Source organism: Gadus chalcogrammus, chromosome 11 (assembly GCF_026213295.1).
Source record: "Gadus chalcogrammus isolate NIFS_2021 chromosome 11, NIFS_Gcha_1.0, whole genome shotgun sequence".
In the NCBI taxonomy this organism is placed as follows: Eukaryota; Metazoa; Chordata; class Actinopteri; order Gadiformes; family Gadidae; genus Gadus; species Gadus chalcogrammus.
This window is the reverse complement of record NC_079422.1, coordinates 12453861-12472775: the sequence shown is the minus strand read 5'-3', so window position 1 is coordinate 12472775 and position 18915 is coordinate 12453861. Positions and strand designations below refer to the sequence as shown.

At 49.2% G+C, this 18915-nt stretch overlaps 2 protein-coding genes across 2 annotated transcripts in view; one reads left to right on the top strand and one right to left on the bottom strand.

Moving 5' to 3' along the window:
* Positions 1-11203, top strand: part of LOC130392569 (sperm-associated antigen 1-like) — a 22920-nt gene extending 11717 nt beyond the window's left edge. Inside the window, exons 14-18 of the mRNA XM_056603121.1 lie at positions 2870-3011; positions 4525-4651; positions 5854-6006; positions 6940-7257; positions 8960-11203. Coding sequence (XP_056459096.1) covers positions 2870-3011; positions 4525-4651; positions 5854-6006; positions 6940-7257; positions 8960-9091 — 872 coding nt within the window. The 3' untranslated portion in view covers positions 9092-11203. The remainder of the gene's footprint in view (positions 1-2869; positions 3012-4524; positions 4652-5853; positions 6007-6939; positions 7258-8959) is intronic.
* The window catches only part of LOC130392570 (E3 ubiquitin-protein ligase RNF19A-like), a 26114-nt gene continuing 18280 nt past the window's right edge, over positions 11082-18915 (bottom strand). Inside the window, exons 4-10 of the mRNA XM_056603122.1 lie at positions 18695-18839; positions 17469-17631; positions 16354-16468; positions 15673-15834; positions 14784-14997; positions 14281-14424; positions 11082-14134 (exon numbers count right to left, since the gene is read on the bottom strand). Coding sequence (XP_056459097.1) covers positions 13261-14134; positions 14281-14424; positions 14784-14997; positions 15673-15834; positions 16354-16468; positions 17469-17631; positions 18695-18839 — 1817 coding nt within the window. The 3' untranslated portion in view covers positions 11082-13260. The remainder of the gene's footprint in view (positions 14135-14280; positions 14425-14783; positions 14998-15672; positions 15835-16353; positions 16469-17468; positions 17632-18694; positions 18840-18915) is intronic.

Below are 18915 nucleotides of genomic sequence, written 5' to 3'. Positions count from 1 at the left end.
GACAACCTCACTGCTCACCTTTTCTTCGGCTCTGCTGTAGAGATGTGAAAAACTCAAATCTTTCACGGTCGAATAATCAGTGGGCGGTACGGACGGATAATCGATTATTCGATGTGTGCAGGCATTCACAAAGGCAGCCATGGATCATCGGCAAGAAATCACTTCATATCTTAAACGCAAAAAAACAACTACCTGCTAAGTATTTCCAGTCAAATTGTCTGTTGTGAAAAATGCATTAAACTGTTATCAGAAAACGCGGTTATATGCTATAGACCCTAAAGTATCTGGGATATAAAGGCTGAGACGAATTTCAAATTATAAATATGTACACTTTATGTTGAAAGTATAGACCGTCGCGAATCCCATTGAAACGAATGGCGTGTTGATTCTGTCTTCAAAACGAGAGCTGGTAAATTGTGAACAATTAATTAAACTGCAATCAGACAACGCGGTTATATGCTATAGACCCTAGAGTATCTGTTGTATAAAGGCTGGGAAGAATTTCGAATTATAATATGTAGAATGCATAACGTTAGCTCTCTGGCTCATAGCTGAGCGGACTAGATACCTCCCGTTGCCAAGTCGTAGCTAAGGTCCGTCCTATTTACTGGAGGAGTGAACAACGTTTCCGTTGCATAAGAACCTTACGGGAAGGTAATGATTGTTCCAGGTATTAGTCAAACCCTCAGGCGTTACCAGGGAAACAAAGTTATGGCTTGTGAAAAACTTTATATTTGGATGGGAAAAAATGTTAACGGTCCAAATGTTAAAAAACGATTTTGACCCTCGGGAACAAATAATCAAATATTCTGTCCCATCCCTACTCCACTGGCATCTGTCCCCCTCACTGCTTCTCGCTCTCTGTACCTCACTCAACCGGCACACACTCACTACACAACTCATTAGACACTGGCCTATTCCCCTCTGCAGGTGGGTCAACGTTTGGTCTGGGTTTGGGTTTGGTTTGCTGTCCCATCTCTCGACCTTAAACAATTTGCTGAAATGAACAATACTATATTGTTAGGTATCCTTTTTAATTTATAGTGGGTATACAAAACTATGCAGGTATGCGGCGTATACCTGCATATCAAGTGTTGCTATCCGCCAACCCCTCTCTCTCTCTCTCTCTCTCTCTCTCTCTCTCGCTCTCTCACTCTGCGCCTCTCACTCACTGTCTCTTTTTCCAACTGTGTCTACCATTGTCTTGGTGTCTGTCTTGCCGACAATCTCCTTCCCACCCCTCTGCAGTCCATGTTTCCTTTCTAATTGCTAACTTCACACACGCTACAACTACAACTTTCTTCTGCCTCCTAGGGTTCAGGTGAAAGCTCTTCCTGTCCGATGGGAGGCTGGCATTGGCCAAAGTTTAAGTATCTGCCAGCCGGGACGGGAGCGTGCCTTATGTTGATAAGTTGGTCAGTGCAGTTCAAACTTCATCGTTTCCACAGGGGACTGAGGTCAGGTATTTTCACTGACTGCATAGAGACATGCTTGTTTGGCAAGTTAATGAATCCACTCTGGAGACTTCAAGACCCCCTCTCTCTCTCTCTCTCTCTCTCTCTCTCTCTCTCTCTCTCTCTCTCTCTCTCTCTCTCTGCCCTGGGATCGACTACAATAAATGGTAGCGCAGTCAGTTGATTGCTACTGACACAAGCACATACACATGCGTGTGTATGCAGAGGGTGTTGCTGTGTGAAAGCGCTTGCCCTCCATAGTGAGGAAGAGCAACAGGAAGGCACACTGCGTCTCTCTGACCACCACCAGCATGTTCTCCCTGCGGCCCATGCGTGTGATCTATCACAAAAGCAGTGTGTGTGTCCTTAGAACACAGAACAGCAGGGATAGGCCGGATCCCGCCTCGCCTCGTAAGGCACAAATCACCGCCCCAAACCGAAGAAATAACCTTCAGGGCTTATTCATTGCCACTGCGGCACAAATTTCAGCAAGGCACTCCCACACACACAAACACACACACACGCATACGCACACACACACACACGCATACGCATACGCACACGCACACACACACACACACACACACACAAACACTCTGAGGAGGAGGAAGAGGAGGAGGAGCAGGAGGTGTAAAAGTCCTAATGCTTAAAGGTGCAGACCTTAACCATCACCTTCTCCTTCCTCCACCTCCTCCTCCTCTTCCTCCTCCTGTTCCTCCCTTTCCTCATCCTCTTGCTGCTCCGCCTCATCTTCCCCTTCTTCATCCTCTTGCTCCTCCTCGTCATCTTCCCATCCTCCTCATCCTCCTCCTCTTCCCCTTCCTCCTCCTCGTCCTCCTCGTCCTCCTCATCTTCCCCTTCCTCCTCGTCCTCCTCTTCCTCTTCTTCCTCTTCCTCCTCCTCCTCCTCCTGCAGCCTCAGGTCTGTCTCACTGCTGCAGTGCAGCTGCTATTTTTAAAGCCTGGACTATTAGAAGAACTACCGGGTGGGGGGTGTGTGTGGGGTGGGGGGGGTGGGGGGGGTTGAAGGAGGAGGAGAAGGAGGGCTGCTGAGTGTCTGCTCTACCCGGGAAAATGCAGATCCAGCAAGAATCGATCAGCAGGCATCACTCCTCAGCCTGAATGATGGCTGGCTGGACCTTTAGCTGCAAGCTCCCTCGGGCCTCATGTTCACCCCAGGGTGCCTCACTCAGCACTGCAGCAGAGCAGCAGCAGGCAGATCGATTCCAGAGCTCTCCCCATTGTCAATGTGAACGCTCGTTTACCGTGTCGTAGCTTATTATTCCCTCTACGCACATGGTACTATAACTGCAGCCTCTAAGATCTTAAAACATGGCATGTGTAAGAGCGACGCTGATGAATTGGAATGAAGAGGCATCTCCACTGTGTAACTCTGTGTCCTGCGTGTCGTTACAGCGAGGCGGTCGGAGCTGCGCTTCACGGCTCTGAAGCAGGAGGGGAATGAGTTCGTAAAGAAGGGCCAGTTCCAGGACGCGCTGGGGAAATACACAGAATGCCTTAAACTGAAGCCTGAGGAATGTACCGTCTACACTAACCGGTCAGTGTTCCTTCACGCATGATGTACACACGCATACATACGTACATACATACGTACACACACACACACACACACACACACACACACACACACACACACACACACACACACACACACACACACACACACACACACACACACACACACACACACACACACACAGACTCAAACGCTCTCTCGGTCACTCACACACACACACACACACACACACACACACACACACACACACACACACACACACACACACACACACACACACACACACACACACACACACACACACACACACACAGACACACTCTCTCAAACTCACATTGCCCGATTGCCTTGCCTCCAGTATGGCTGCTTGCCGCTTTCCTCGAGAACCGCTCTTCCAAACAACCTCACCCTGACACTGCACTTCCTTGGGTCCTACGCAATACACCATACAAAGTGGGAAGTCGATCGAAGAACAGTTGTCCAGAATGTTCATCCAACATTCATCATACATACATACATACAGAGACTCCTCTAATTATAGTTGGGATGCATTACAATCAGGGGTCATTAATCAATGAGTTGAGGACGGATCATGTGCAACGCATGTACACAAATAAAAAAAACAGATCGTAGGATACATGTAGAGAGGAACATAAGAGTCATTGTAGGGACTCCGTGAGTCATCAGCCGCCCAGGGCTTTCAGATTCCACCCATGACGCGAACGATGCCGGGGTCAAATTAGTGAGCATTGTTGGCATGGTGTAACCCGGTGGCTGCAGTCCAGGAAACAGCTGCCGGTCTGCGTCCCCCTCTAATCCCCCTCTACTCCCACCTGCCCATACGCACAGAGATAAGTCTCTTTCTGTCATGTCTGTCGTCCATCTACTGCTTCTGACCACCCGCATTGTCAGCTCCCTGTGTTCCCGCTTCTCTTCATGTGAGCGCTCTGATTGTTCACCGCTTGGCAGGGAAAGGAAAACACTGCAACGCCGACGTGATTCATTCTCCCCCTATTGTATGTGTGTTGTTTTTTCCTGTGTGTGTGTGCGCATGTGCGTGCGTGTTTGTGTGGGTGTGTCTGTGCATGTGTGTCTGTGTATGTGGGTGTGTCTGTGCATGTGTGTGTGTGTGTGTGTGTGTGTGAGATTGTGTACATGCTTGTGTGTGCATGTACGTATGTGTGTGTGTGGATGTGTTTCTGTGCTGTCGATGTGGAGGTTGTACAGAGCGTCTGAAAGAGCTCGCGTTCATAACTAAACTGACTTTGCACCATGCAAAGTCAGCTCCCATCCGACCGGTAATCCTTGTGAGCCAACAGACATAGACACTAGCTGAATATATCATACAAGTCGATAAGGCAGCCTTTACGAATGGTTCACCTTACATGTCATCTCAATGATAAAAGCGTGTTCATTTTTTAGATTACATTGTGAAAAAGAAGTGCACAGCTGAGCCTACCGTTGGACCTTTAGCTGTATGTAAACGCATTATGTGAATGGAATACATTAGTGACGTTTGTGTGTTTGTGTCCAGGGCACTGTGCTACCTGAAGGTGGAAAAGTTTGCTGAAGCCAAGCAGGACTGTGACGCTGCACTCGGCCTGGAGCCGACCAATAAGAAAGCCTTCTACAGACGAGCTTTGGCCAACAAGGGCCTAAAGGTGAGCAGCCCTGAACAGACAAGACAACAACACAAACACACACACACACGCACACACACCGAACACACACACACACACATTCAATACATTCTCGTCAAAGCAGATCTGGCACGGGATGAAGTCAAGCATTAGAATATGGCGTGCACTTCAAATGAAATAGCTAGAGAAGGAAGATCCATGTGTCTCTTTATTCACCCCAAGGGGATAAAGAGGCCTTTACTATTCTTTCCTTGCTCATGCAAAGTCTGCCATGTATCAGGTCACATGTTAGTTTGTGAAAATATGATCCTTCATATTTTCATATATCCTTCATAAGATATTTCAGAGCGATTGCAGATATAGCGCAACGAGGAATGTGAATGCAGGCGGGGTGTATTTCAGCGTTGTCATTCCCTGTAGGAGGATGTGTTGAATCCGCCCCATTCTAGGCGCTTCCTTCGTCCGCACTTTATAGCGAGCTGTTAAGCTACTGCAGCTCCACTGCAGCGAGTCCCATTCCACCACATCTGTTTTGACCACCTATTACCCCGCCTCCTCCTCCCAGCTCAGAGAAGGTGGCGGCTGTGTGTTGTAGTGGTGTGTTCGAGATGCCTCGTGAGTCGTGCACCAACCGCACCAGTTGCTCTTGTGACATAATTTCCAGGTTTGTAGCACGTATAGCGTTCCCGTTTGTCTTTATGGGCATCATGGCATCATTGGCTAGTCATTGTTGTTGTTAGCTACACAAGCCTCTTTAGCAAACCAGCTCGAACCCAAACATCACAACTTAACGTTGTATTGCATGCACAGTAAGACCGTGCAATGCATATATTGATGACCGGATTAAAGCAGCAATGTAATAAAGTGTGTAAGAGCATTTAAAATTCAACATTAAAATGACCAAAATAAAACAAAATACAAAGAAAAACATCTCACTATGGGCGCAGCCATGTTTGTTGGTCGAGCCGTACGGTCAATCTCACTGACACTCGACCCCGATTGGGACTAACCAAAAGGGGGCGTGCCTCTGGGAAATGCTGCAAGAAAGCTGAGAGATCTCCCACTTTGCAACTTGTCCGGGTGGTTTACGAGGCATCTGGAACACACCATAAGGATGCACGCCTCCCCCTGCTGTTCCTCTGGTTCTCCCAGCCCTACCCCTGGGAACAGATAACATAACAACCTCTTTTAACACGTATGACTCCGTCTGGGCCCACGACCAGGACTACCTGGCGAGCAGCTCGGACCTGCAGGAAGTGCTCCAGCAGGACCCAGGCGTACAGGAAGCTGAGAAGGAGCTGGAGGAAGTGACCGCGTTGCTCCGCCAGAGCCTGGCCAGCGGCGCCTCCCCCAGGAAGAAGGTTCCCATCACAGAGGTACACACACTCACACAAGCATGGACACGCACGTACATGCACACATGGACACGCACACAGACACAGACACGCCCATACACGCACACACAAACCCATGGAAACGCACACATACACACACCACACAATGCCACGCCACACACACACATGCACACATACAGACAATTGTTTTGTCCAAAGTCCAATAACTATATCCTTAAAATAGATTCCTAAACAGCTCAACCAAAAATATATTAGTATTTAAATGGGTAAAGCCCAGAGAAATTAATAACCTCATTCCATTGCCCGATTTCCCTTTTCCTTCTAGGACTAAGTAGGTGCTATTAGGGGCAGTTTTTGTGCTTTGTGGTCTATGCATTGTTCTGCAAATGTCGAGAGAAGATTCTAAATATCACAGTCGGCTAAAGTAAACAAGACTCACGCCAAGTACATGCAAGCAACGGCTCTATTCATAAAAGAAAGATTAGGTCCCGTAGACGCTCTGTATCCAAGCGATAGACCGAAGAATGGATCATCTTACTAAATACCCTCATTGACTCAGTGTAAGCCCTAATCTAAGAGCTCATGTTGTCTACACCGCACAGACGCATTTACCCACGGCTCACATAGGTGGAACATAACCCGTCCAGCTTCTGCCTACCAGTTCCCATGGTGATCATTAAACCGAAAACAACCCAACTCGACTTCATTTATGTACCAGCTTTTATACAATCTTGCAGCCCAAAGTGCTACACAATGAAAAATTAAAACAACACAGATGGGACCAAAAATATATAAATAAAACAATAAATAAACAACAGCGATGAAAATCTAATAAACCATGATAGAATTGCTGTAACATAACTCGGGGTTAAAAGGCAGATAAGAGAGATCATTTCCTTGGCCGTCCTAACATATCCCCCCAGACAGTAACCCCTGACCCCCTGTGCCCCCCAGGTGGACGGGGACCAGGACAGGAGCGTGGCGGACTCCGCCCCACGGCCCCAGGAGGGAGGGGCCATCAACAAGCAGCCGGCCGACGCCTACGAGTTCGGACAGTCCCTGAACGCGGCGCGTTCCCGCGGCGACGCGGCCGCCTGCGCCGACCTGCTGTCCTCTGTCGACCCGGAGCGGCTGCCCCGGTTGCTTAGCAACCAGCTGGACGGGCACGTGATGGCCTTCGTGTTGGAGGCCCTGGACGAACACTTGCTGGCCAGGGACCCCGGCCGGGTGTACCGGCTCCTGCAGAGCCTGCACACCGCCGAGCGCTTCACGGTGAGGCGCCACGCGCTTTTATTGTGTTAATGCGTTACAGCCACTGATCCAGAGCTGCATCATTCACCTTAGAAGAATTTGCAATGGTCACGTTTTATTTGCTCTGGCAGACAGGCTGACCCCCTTCACGTACAGACAGATTGATTTCCTGCAGACCACCCCCTGGTCGGACAAGTCACAACCGTTTATCTACCATGGGGCCCGGTTTGATTTGATGACAGTACAGAGGAGCCCCGTTGAGGCATTTTCATAAACAACCAAGATGGCTGCCGCTGATGTATCACATTTCGTTGTTCTGATTTGTTGAAGGTCTATCCATTTGCGTCCAAAGGTATCTAGGTTCCCGTACACATTTGCAAATTGGTCTGGCGACGTCAGGCTTTTGTAAATGTCATTGCTATCACACCGCTCCTGTTATTAACCTGTATCTGTTTGAGATGTTTGGTCAAAGCATCTCCCTACAATGTAATACCACACAGGCATTCGGATTTACACACACAATGTCCCATTTGTCCCATTGTTTGTTTTGCACACAGACATTCAGTATGCTTTCACGATAGGGTTTCGTTTTTTGATGTTCTATGTCCACCACATTGTCTCCAAACCGTAAGCCCTGGTGAGGATGCTGCATTCAGCAGTGTCTCGTAGAGTCACTTTCTCACTAGCAGATCATTAATACGACACCCAGTCACCCACGACACCTCAACACTAGGAGGAAGGATCTAGCCGCATAATCAGCAGTGGCTACATACCCCCTACTGTTCATTGTCACTAGAACCAGCCCTGATGTTCAATGATCCCCATTTGGCTCGCATAAAGCAGGCAAGACAACTGGCAAAGCAGAATCCTGCATTAAATGCCCCAAGAGTGTTAAAAGACTCTTGTTCTCCCCTCCATTCTAGCCCTGGGTAGTTGCTGTTTGGCCACATTCCCCTGGGTCGTCTACTTTCACATTTACATGTCAATGTAGTTTACATAGACATGCAGGCAGTTGACTGGAATCCAGACGACCCAGTTGGAGTAGTCACTACCGTCTTTGTGGCAGTCCAGTTTGACCTGACTGCATTATCATGGCTGCCGTACCTGCATTGAGAATGTTTGGTTGTTTTAATGTATTCAAAAGCACCGCCCTTCTCCTCTGACCAACTCCTGTCTACCCCTGTGTCTCTCTCTCTCCCCCCTCCGTCACTCTCCCCCTCTCTCTCTCCCCCTCCATCTCTCTCTCCCCCTTTCTCTCTCTCTCTCCCCCTCCATCCACTTGGCTCCCTCTACTCCTCTGTGTCTCACCCCCCCTCACTCTTGTCCTCCATGTCTCCTCCCCTCTCTCTCTCGTCCTCCATGTCTCCCCCCCTCTCTCTCTCTCTCTCGTCCTCCATGTCTCCCCCCCTCTCTCTCTCTCGTCCTCCATGTCTCCCCCCCTCTCTCTCTCTCGTCCTCCATGTCTCCCCCCCTCTCTCTCTCGTCCTCCATGTCTCCCCCACTCTCTCTCTCTCTCGTCCTCCATGTCTCCCCCACTCTCTCTCTCTCTCTCGTCCTCCATGTCTCCCCCCCTCTCTCTCTCGTCCTCCATGTCTCCCCCACTCTCTCTCTCTCTCGTCCTCCATGTCTCCCCCCTCTCTCTCTCGTCCTCCATGTCTCCCCCACTCTCTCTCTCTCGTCCTCCATGTCTCCCCCACTCTCTCTCTCGTCCTCCTACGTGCAGGTGGTGCTGATGTTGCTGGAGACGGCCGAGCGGCGGCGCGTGACGCAGCTGTTTGAGCACCTGTCCTCCGTGCAGAGCGACGACTTCACAAAGGACGACGTGCAGAACATGGCAAACATATACATCATCTGAGTCACCTAGCCCCTCCTACCTATCCTCCTCTACCCCCCCTCTCCTACCTAGCCTCCTCTACCTACCCTACCTAGCCTCTCCCACCTAGCCTCTCTTATCTAGCCTCCCTGACCGGCCGCTCCTATTAAGCCTCTCCTTCGTAGCCTCTCTTTCCCCTGCATGAGCTCTGCCTCCAACATTTAACTACGGATCTATGCAAAAAAAACAAAAAAAAAAACAAGGGCACAAAGTGAACCACCAGAGAGGGGGAAAAATAAGTCAAATACTGGTGGAACGAAGGCTGGTTCAATACAGGGGTGCCACAGCTGTTGCCACGGAGACGCATCTTTGCTTTATCTGTATGGTGGGGGGGATCTGCTAACACTATGTTCCAGTAAGCAATGAAAGGATATATATATTTTATTTTCTTATTTCCTCCACAAAACCTTTTGTTCTTCAGATATTATTTTGTACTGTCCTACGAACCGCTTGTTGCAAACACTGGCTCTGACCCACACAGGGACGTAGCAGCGTCTAGCGTGCTAGGCTATTATTATTATTATTATTATTAATAATATTATTATTAATAACTAATAACTAAAGGGTGACCTGCAGAGAGAAGGCTCTGGGCACGTTTCCTCAAGAGCTCGCTCCACCAAATCTGGCTCCTTGTGTCCTTGACTTCTCGCTGAGACTTTACCTGAGGTTTTGAGTGGAGACGTTAAGACACCGGACCAGATCGGTCCACAACAGAGTGGTCTTGGGGACCTGACTGGTACACAACAGAGTGGTCTTGGGGACCTGACTGGTCCACAACAGAGTGGTCTTGGGGACCTGACTGGTCCACTGTTCTCGGGTTGGGGACTACGCCCCCGAGACCACCCTGTTGTTGCTTATCGGACGTTACGCATGCTGAATATTAAGGGCGGGCGAGTCTATGGGATACAGTGGAGGGAGAGAGCCACGTTGGATCATCCATGTTTCTCTATGCATATACAACCTTCAAAGATAGAACATGGCTTTGCACTGCTATCTCGGATGCACTACTTAGATGTTAACTCATGCGGTCAATGATTAAAGTTGAAACGAGTATAATTTTTTTATATATGTATAAATTAATTAGCATAAAATCGAATCCGGGTGAAGTCAAACATCAAATCAATTTAGGTTCAAACTCCCTCAGACTATCTAGAAATGATCAGGAAATTAAGTGATGCTGGTCCACTCCTAGTATCGCATGCTAGCCTCCCGCTGTACTGTAGGCGCCAGCACAGCGCTCCAGTCGGCATGCTGGAACTGGCCAGATGAGGCATCTTCTTGAGATGTGTGCCTTCAGATGTCAATTGAGGGGTTGGAAATTGGATATCTTTTCTTTTTGTCTGGGTGTGTAGTTCCGATTCTGTTAACATGTGTACGGTTAAATAGTTCTGCAGCTTAAACGGCAGGGATCCATGTGCACTATCATTACGCCATCGTTCAGCCGGGTTTAATTTGTAACAGGGAGGTTTGGTGGAGGTGGGTGGTCAGGCTTCATGTTAAGGGTTCTTTGGACAAACTTTTTATTTAATGAAAACATGCTAATCCATCATCTGGCCATAACCTAAATGGCTTATTCGACATTACTGAAGTTTGGCTACCATTTTTGTTTACTGTAGTTTTCTATCCACACGAATGTACTGTGGTCGAGGAGAGGAGCTGAGCTATGAGGCAGAGACGGTAAAACCTGTACATGTTATTCAGCTCTCTATGAGGCAGAGCAGTAATCAGCTGTACATGTTAAACAGCTCCTAATGAAGCAGACAATGATCACCTGTACATGTTATACAACTCACAGGCTGGCAGGACATGGTTATTAGTGCTGTTAAAAAAATAAGTTATTTTGGAGAGCATTCAAATTGTTATTTTGCAATAAACAGGCAAAGATAAACTTATTTCTCTATTATAGATGTACATTTTTTTGTGAATATCTAATAAATATTATGTTATGGAAAAGTGACATATTGAATAATAAAACATGAACAAGAATTTGAGCTCACGTTTCCTTCTTGTGGGTCGGGCTTTGGAGAATGAGGACCAAAACACACATGTCTTACAATGTTTTTAATTTTTCCCCAGATATGCATCAACACGCATATTGTAAAGCAAATTAGCGAACAAATATACAAATACCTTATGCCGTTATGAACAAATAACAAATAATATCTGGCACTAGTGTTATGATTAGGAGGAAGACAAACAACCAGGAAGTAGACACTCTGAACTATGCTTTTAAACGGGCAGGGCCCGACCCACCAAACCAAACCTTGGGTGAGAATACTGGTAGATATGCCCTCAAATATCTGGTGATGGACAAACTCAGGCAAACTAGTGATCTTGAAATGTTTTAACTGATTAACTGCATTGAACACTCAGTCCAGCCAACACATGTTGGGACTTCTGGTCCGTGCAGCAGCACCGATTGATTAGGTGATCTGGATTAACCGAGCAAAACAACAGAGGGAATGAGAAACCGTAAAACGTCAAACCCCACAAACACGCACAACTTTTCATTTTTGTGTGCATCTCAGGTTATGAATGGAAGGAAACAACAGTTAACAGTGCAGGTGCCGTGGGCCTTTAGTGGCCTTGTTTATTTGCGTAGCATTTTGTAAAGCATGTACAAAACAGCAGTCTTTACGTGTGGTGGTGTAAGTGTGTGTGTGTTGGTTCCGGTCTTCACTCATCTCCTATGGTGCCAGAAGGACGCACAAAAACTCTGTCTCCCGTTGGAACAGAAACATCGACTGTAAGGATTTAACAAGAGCCTGAGTGCTGTCTTTGGTAGGCAATTGAAAAGTCTTCATTTACCGTGTGGTCCACAGTCTGTGGGTACTGCGTTGTTTTATGTGTAAGAGTTATGAACACCCTATATATATATATTTATATTTGTATATTGATATTATAGCGTCCGAACCTCCATAGACATTCTTATAATGAAAAAGTCTTAAAGACACAGTGGAGAGAAAAAGATCTTTTAAAAAGGAAACAGCATGTTGAAGGCACCATGAATCGACAAAGATAGCGGAGATCCTCAAGGTTCTCTCTGATCAGGCGAGGACCGCACCCCCGGCCTGAATAAACACCTTTAAACAGGAGAAAGAAACAAAACAAGAAACAAAAAAAAAACAAGAAACTTTGCTTTGTCTTCATACAATATCACAGAATTGAAGCAACCCATTGGCTTATAGTATCATAATGACTTTCATCATTATCTTCCTACAAGGTAAGCCATCTCCTTATTCAATGGCCTTCCAGAGACCTTCCCATAGCCTACATCTCTGCCAGAGAGCAGCGGTTTTTCTACACTAGAATCCAGAGGCGTTGGCCCCGGTTGCACCTTCTTATTTTAACATGAACTCACAACACTATCGATGGAACCAAAACACAGGGCCCGAAGGGGAAAGAGATTCGGAAAATAAAAGGGGGTATTACGGAGGAATACAACAATACTTGGTGCCGGTTTGAATAAAGTCTTTGCAGATTTCGTCTTTCATAGTGTAACCCTTTAACATTGGTCTGAGGATACCTGTGCTTTTTTTTTTTTTTTCTTGGGGACTTTTAAATAGGTCTTTTCTCATTTCTCTGGTGAATTGCATTAAGGGCGTTACGATCAAGCCTGGTCCAGTTTAGAGCGGAAGGCTGTCCTTTCGAATACGAGAAGAAACAAAAATTGCGAATCACAGGCCGCCTGGTCCCCTTTGGGCCGGTTCCCTTCAAGACACAGTGGGTCGTTTGAGTGAGCCTACGCGGATCACAACGTGGCGGCCACCGTCGACGGGTCACCGGCGCGCTGAGAGGTGGGCCACCGTCACCAGCGGCTCTCAGGACGCTGAGGAGCAACGCAGGTCATCTGTGGTAAAAATAACTAACCGACAAAACCCAACTTCGATCCCCTTCGACGCCTCGCTCAACACCGACCACCTGCCCCTTTGCTTTTGAACCGTCTACTTGTAACTCACCTCTCGACCTCTGTCAGTGAACACAGAACGTACTTTGTACTCTGTCAAAAGGGGATGCGTCGTTATTCCAGGAGAGGAGAACAAACGTGAAACTGGGAACAACAGCTCCGCCTGTAGAAGCTGCAGGGTTTAATTCGAGAGGAGGAGAAAAGATTAGTCAAAAAGCGTGGCGTCTTTGCAGCACTTGAGGCCTTAGATCTCAGTCTGGATACAGGAGTTCTTAGGCTGCTGTTGGGTGGGGGGTTGGTGCTGTGCTTGCTGGCCGTCCTCCTCCCCCTCCTCCTCCTCTTCTTCTTCTTCTTCTTCCTCCTCCTGCTCCTCATCCTCCTCCTGGTTGTTGGCGGTTTCTTTCAGCCGCTCTCCGATTGGCCGGGCGGGGCACCCCAGGCCGACGTGCTCCTCGGCGATGAGGCACAGTGGGGAGGGCTCTGGCCCGGGCCCCAGGGACGAGGGGGCCGTGGCGAAGGCGGGGGGTTGGTGGAACAGGGGCGGAGAAGGGGACACCGCCACAGCGGGGTACGTCTCCAGCCGGTCGTTCTCCACCTCGGGCAGCGGGCTGACGGTGGCGAAGCGCAGGGCGTGGTGCTCCCCGCCGCCGCCCCCCGAGCCGTGGCTGCAGGACGTCTTCATGCTCTCCAGGTCCGAGCAGCTGAACTCCGAGAAGTGGCTAGAGTGGGAGTCGGCCACGGAGGGCAAGCTGCCGCTCAGCGACGGCGAGTCCATCTCCGAGGAGTTGGTGCTGCGCTGCTCCAGCAGGTGGGAGTCCATGTCCTCGCGCGTCTCGCTGATCTTGGGGCCGCCCGCCTTCTTGCGGAGCTTGCCCTTGCTCTTCTTACCGCCCGAGCCGGTGGACGAGGAGCAGGAGGAGCCGTTGGCCTCCCGGGCCCCCTTACCCTCGGAGAAGGAGAAGGAGGCGGCGCAGGCGGCCGACGGGCAGGTCCAGCCGCAGCGGCCACCGTGGCCCCCGCTGCCGCCGCCGTCATCCACGCTGCTGCTGCCGCTGTGGTGCCGCAGCTTCCCGGGCTTGGACTCGATGTCCACCTGCACCTCCATGCTGTTGCAGTCTCTGCGCACACAGAGCCGACAAGAGGGGTCACGTCTACCGTCTGGCTCAGAGCCTCACACACACACACACACACACACACACACACACACACACACACCTTGATGTAACCAGGGCTAGCCTCACTCGGGCGATGGAGGGGGTCTCACCTGTCCAGGGGCATGTAGGCGTTGAGAATGGATCCAGCCATTGCTTTGGTGCTAGCGTTGTCGCTGATTGTCCCCAGGCTGACCGTGCCCGACTCGCCGCTCAGGCTGCAGCGCTCCTTCTGCACATCCGCCTGCACCTCCAGCCTGTCCCCCACGTCCAACAACACAAGGTTACCAAAGAAACATTTTCTGATGAAGCTACTTTGGAACCCCATAAAAAAATGTATTACGATTCTTGCGGCCTTCATCGATTCTTGATTCCTAATTCAAAATAAATTCTCTATTCAACCCTTAGAGGTGCTAATTTCAGGATCTACTCCGGTCAAGCAAAATAACGTGCCAAAGATGATGATTTTATACTTGAAAAAGATACATGAACTGTTCACAATAATGCACACAAAGGCAAACCCGAGACTAAAGAGTTTTAGAAGTTATGATTGGTTCCAGAATCACTGAAGATGTGATGACGACGTGGTTCCTCTGTGAATAGCACCTGTTCATACCTGTTCAGGTAGCTGACCATGGCGCTGCCAGACAGGCTGCCGGTAATGCTGGCGCCGGCCAGGGCCATTGTGGACGCCGTCTCGCTCAGGTTGTCCCGGATGGCGCCCAAGCGGTCCATGTGGCTGCCGCTGGCGCTCAGGCTCCCCGTGAGACCCCCCACGCTGCCCTCTCCGATACTGGGGTTGTTACGGGTGTCGGCCACCGACGTTGTGTCTGGAGCGAAGGTAGGAAAGAGAGGCTCGGCCATCAGAACCGTGGAGCTTACAGAATGATGTTCATCTGGGCTGACGGTAGTATCACTGTTAGCGTGGCTTCATGTCGACTAGTGTAATTGTGGTGGTAAATAGTTTATTCATATGCGCTTGTGCTAGTATTGTGGTTATATTGCCGTTTCATGTCAGCTAGTGCTACAATTGTGGTAACAGTTTTGTTTCATGTGGGCTAGTGCTAGTATTGGGGTAATGTATTGTTGCTTAATGTGTTCTAGCGCTCAGGGAATGAAGAAAAAACACTTAAGATTGGTTGTTTTTATCCCTCCAATCAGCACGCCGGCCTGCTGCTCCCACAGGACCAATAGAAAAACAGTTAGCTCATTAGCGAGCAGGGGCAGATGTCATGCACGAGCGGGGACATCCCTGCACCGCTCAACAAAACAAAACACCCCGTGCTGGTGTTTCCACTGTGCTGACTGCCTCTAAAATCCCACACAAGGTCAGGGTTTGGGATATGGCTGGGGTGTGTGTGTGTGTGTGTGTGTGTGTGTGTGTGTGTGTGTGTGTGTGTGTGTGTGTGTGTGTGTGTGTGTGTGTGTGTGTGTGTGTGTGTGTGTGTGTGTGTGTGTGTGTGTGTGGAGGGAACAACACAGTGTGCCTGGTGCTCAGCTCTTACCGGTCGCGACTGCACCGCTCCCGGCGTTCATCTCGTTCTCGTCATCAAACTCGATGCGGACGCCCTTGCCGTTGCCGGCGGAGACGCCGCAACCCCCGCTGCGGCACAGAGAGATAGGCACCACGCCGTAGACGTAGGCCAGCATGATGGGCACGCCGATGCCTGCAGGGGGCGAGAACACACACACACATCAACACCAGCAGAGGCCACTGTGCTTCCAGACAGGTTGAAGTGCTCCTTCATCATGCTTCACTAAAAGCAAGGAAACAACAGTCAAGACTTGAGATCAGAACTGTGTGTCTGTGTGTCAGTTTCTGTGTCTGTGTGGGTTAGAGAGAGCGAGTGTGAGATCCCGTGGCCTTCAGAGTTAAACAAGAGTAATCCAACACTGGGCCCACCACCAAAGAGGGATCAGATGTAGAACCTCTGTCTGCCAGTCAGAGCAGGAGCCGGGCCAGAGGGCAGGGAGTTAAGGGTCACGACTCTTATGAACAACCAGGAACAGGGCAGAGTGTATCAGAAAAGCATCAGAGCTTGAAGGGAGATGCCCCACCCCCAAAACTCTGGTCACACTCAGTTCTTTTTCTGTCTTTTCTGTCTTTTCTGTCCTCCTCCCCTGGAAGAAGGCCAGGGAGAGGGAAGAGAGGGCAGAGGTAGAAGGATGAAGGGGAGATGACTGACCAACAGTGACGGCTGCCACCACCGGAGACACGATGACGGACAGGGTCACGCCACCCGCTATCACCAGGTTCCTCTTGTGGTTGGAGATGTCTTTGCCTTCGTAGCGGTTATGGATCTGACAAGAGACAATGTCACAAGTTGAACAGACTAGACCAATCAGTCCATTTCATCACCGTACCAAACAAAATCTGTTTGATTTCACATCGTTAAGCGGAAGTTATTAACGTCATCCTGACAATCACTATGATAGTGTTGAGCGTTTTTATTTTTTCATCTAAAACGTGATGAGTGAAAGTGAAATGAATGTCCCTGTGTTACAATGCGACTGAGACACATGCCACTTCGTGCCGAGATGACACATACGCCACCGAAATGCACACGCATCCTCTTCTAGGCCCATCGAGAAGCTGATTGGTCCACAATCGGACCACATGAGTCATACCACCCTAAAGCTATTAGGGGGAATTCTGAAAACTCCCCAACCTTCTCAGAACTGGTAGGCTGCCAAACAATAACACTCAACGGTTTTGGCGGAGATTCAGTAAGATATTCTGTCAGGGTTAAAATGAGCTGTAAAATGTGAGTGAGTGACAGAGACAGAGACCAAAAGAAAGAAAGAAAGAAAGAAAGAAAGAAACTATGAGACAGAGAAAGAGACAGAGACAGAGACAGAGACAGAGACAGAGAGACCGAGAGACACGAGACACAGAGAGAGAGGATGAGTCACTCAAAGAGATAGAGAGATGGGACAGAAACACAGAGGGAGAGAGACAGAAAGACAGACTGGGAACAGAAACAAAGAGGGAGAAGAGAGAGAGAGAGAGAGAGACAGAAAGACAGACTGGGAACAGAAACAAAGAGGGAGAAGAGAGAGAGAGAGAGAGAGAGAGAGAGAGAGAGAGAGAGAGACAGAGCGTGAGACAGAGCGCTAGTGAGAGCGCGAGTGAGAGCGCGAGTGAGAGCGCGAGTGAGAGACGGCGAGCAAGAGAGGGTGAGCGAGAGAGGGCGAGCGAGAGAGGGCGAGCGAGAGAGGGCGAGCGAGAGAGGGCGAGCGAGAGAGGGCGAGCGAGAGAGGGCGCGGGCGGCAGAGAGCGTGAGTGAGAGAGCGAGCATACCTTCCTCCCCACGTACACAGGGATGCCGATGATCATGGCTGGGATGGCGATGCCGGCGATGAGGGCGATGCCCACCGGGGCCCCCACCAGCGTGCCCAGCTGCCAGAGGATCTTCTTCTTCCTGCTCCACGGCTTCTTGCCCCAGAACGTACAGCCTGACGGACTGGGCAGCGAGAGGGGGGGGAGGAGGGAGGGGGCACGGGGTTTGAGTAACTTTGGTTTTGCCAAGCGTGCATGCGGCACAAGCATAGCCGTTTTACTTTCTCCCGTGGTGTACAGACGTGGAATTGTATCGACAACACCAATTGAATATCAATCAATCGTGTTTTAGTTTGAGTTAAGATCTTAGGAAACTAAGGGATTGTTGAAATGACCAATGTGACGTAAACGATACAGAACAACATTGAATGAAAAGGGTATTTTACGTTATATAAAAGACATCATTTTGAAAGCATGCATGTGTTGCCAAATACAAATACAACTCCCTGCAATGGGAAACATTAGCAGTCTACTAGGCCATGTCACTCCAAGTTCCAATCCATGAACAGTAATAAACCATTTGGTTAAACCATTTAACCGAATCAGCAGGACCTCAGAAGGGAAAGCTTTGGCCATTGAGTCACTTATCTGACAGACTTCAAGATAATGCGACTATGTCTGTAGCGTATTATTGCGTATTATGTTGATTTCATTCTATCATCTACATCCCTTAGCCATCAGTGTTTTCACCGGTTGGGGGGGGGGGGGGGGCAACACCTCCACACCTAGTACAATGGGTATGTGTTGGAGGCATCGGTGTGTACCAGCAGGCTCCACTGCTCAGGTGAACACCAATGGAAAAAAAAAAAAAAAGGGCAGAACAGATGTAAGCAAGTGACATGTGCTAAATGTTTAAAAGTTACGACATCAGCTGCCAATAATAGTAGTCGATTGACAGAAGTTTTGTTGGAGAATCAAACACAACATAAGTAATAAAAAAACATTATGTACCAACTAAAACTCAGTCACTGAATCATGGCTTCCTGTTATGATCCTGCTTCCAAGGAAAGGGCAAAGTCTCTCATGAAGTGTTTCTGCATGTCTGACATGCAGACGGGTTAGGGCCCATTAAACACCACTAGACCGAGGAACGGATCGTGCTACAGACAACACAGTATCACTACGTCAACAGTGTGGGCGGTGTGACGTGTGTGAGACAGCCTATGGGCGTGTGCGTAGGAACTGACCTCAGGTAGTGCAGGTCAGAGATCTCCTTCATGCACAGCCAGCAGAACTCACAGCCGCAGACGGCGCAGGTCATGTGATTACAGCTGCCGTCGTTCATCTTGATGATGTAGGCGGCGCAGCGCGGGCACGGCTTGATGTCGTCAGCTGAGAGAGAGAGAGAGAGAGCGAGAGAGAGACATAGAAAGTGATAAAGAGTGAGAGAAAGTGAAAGAGTGTTTGA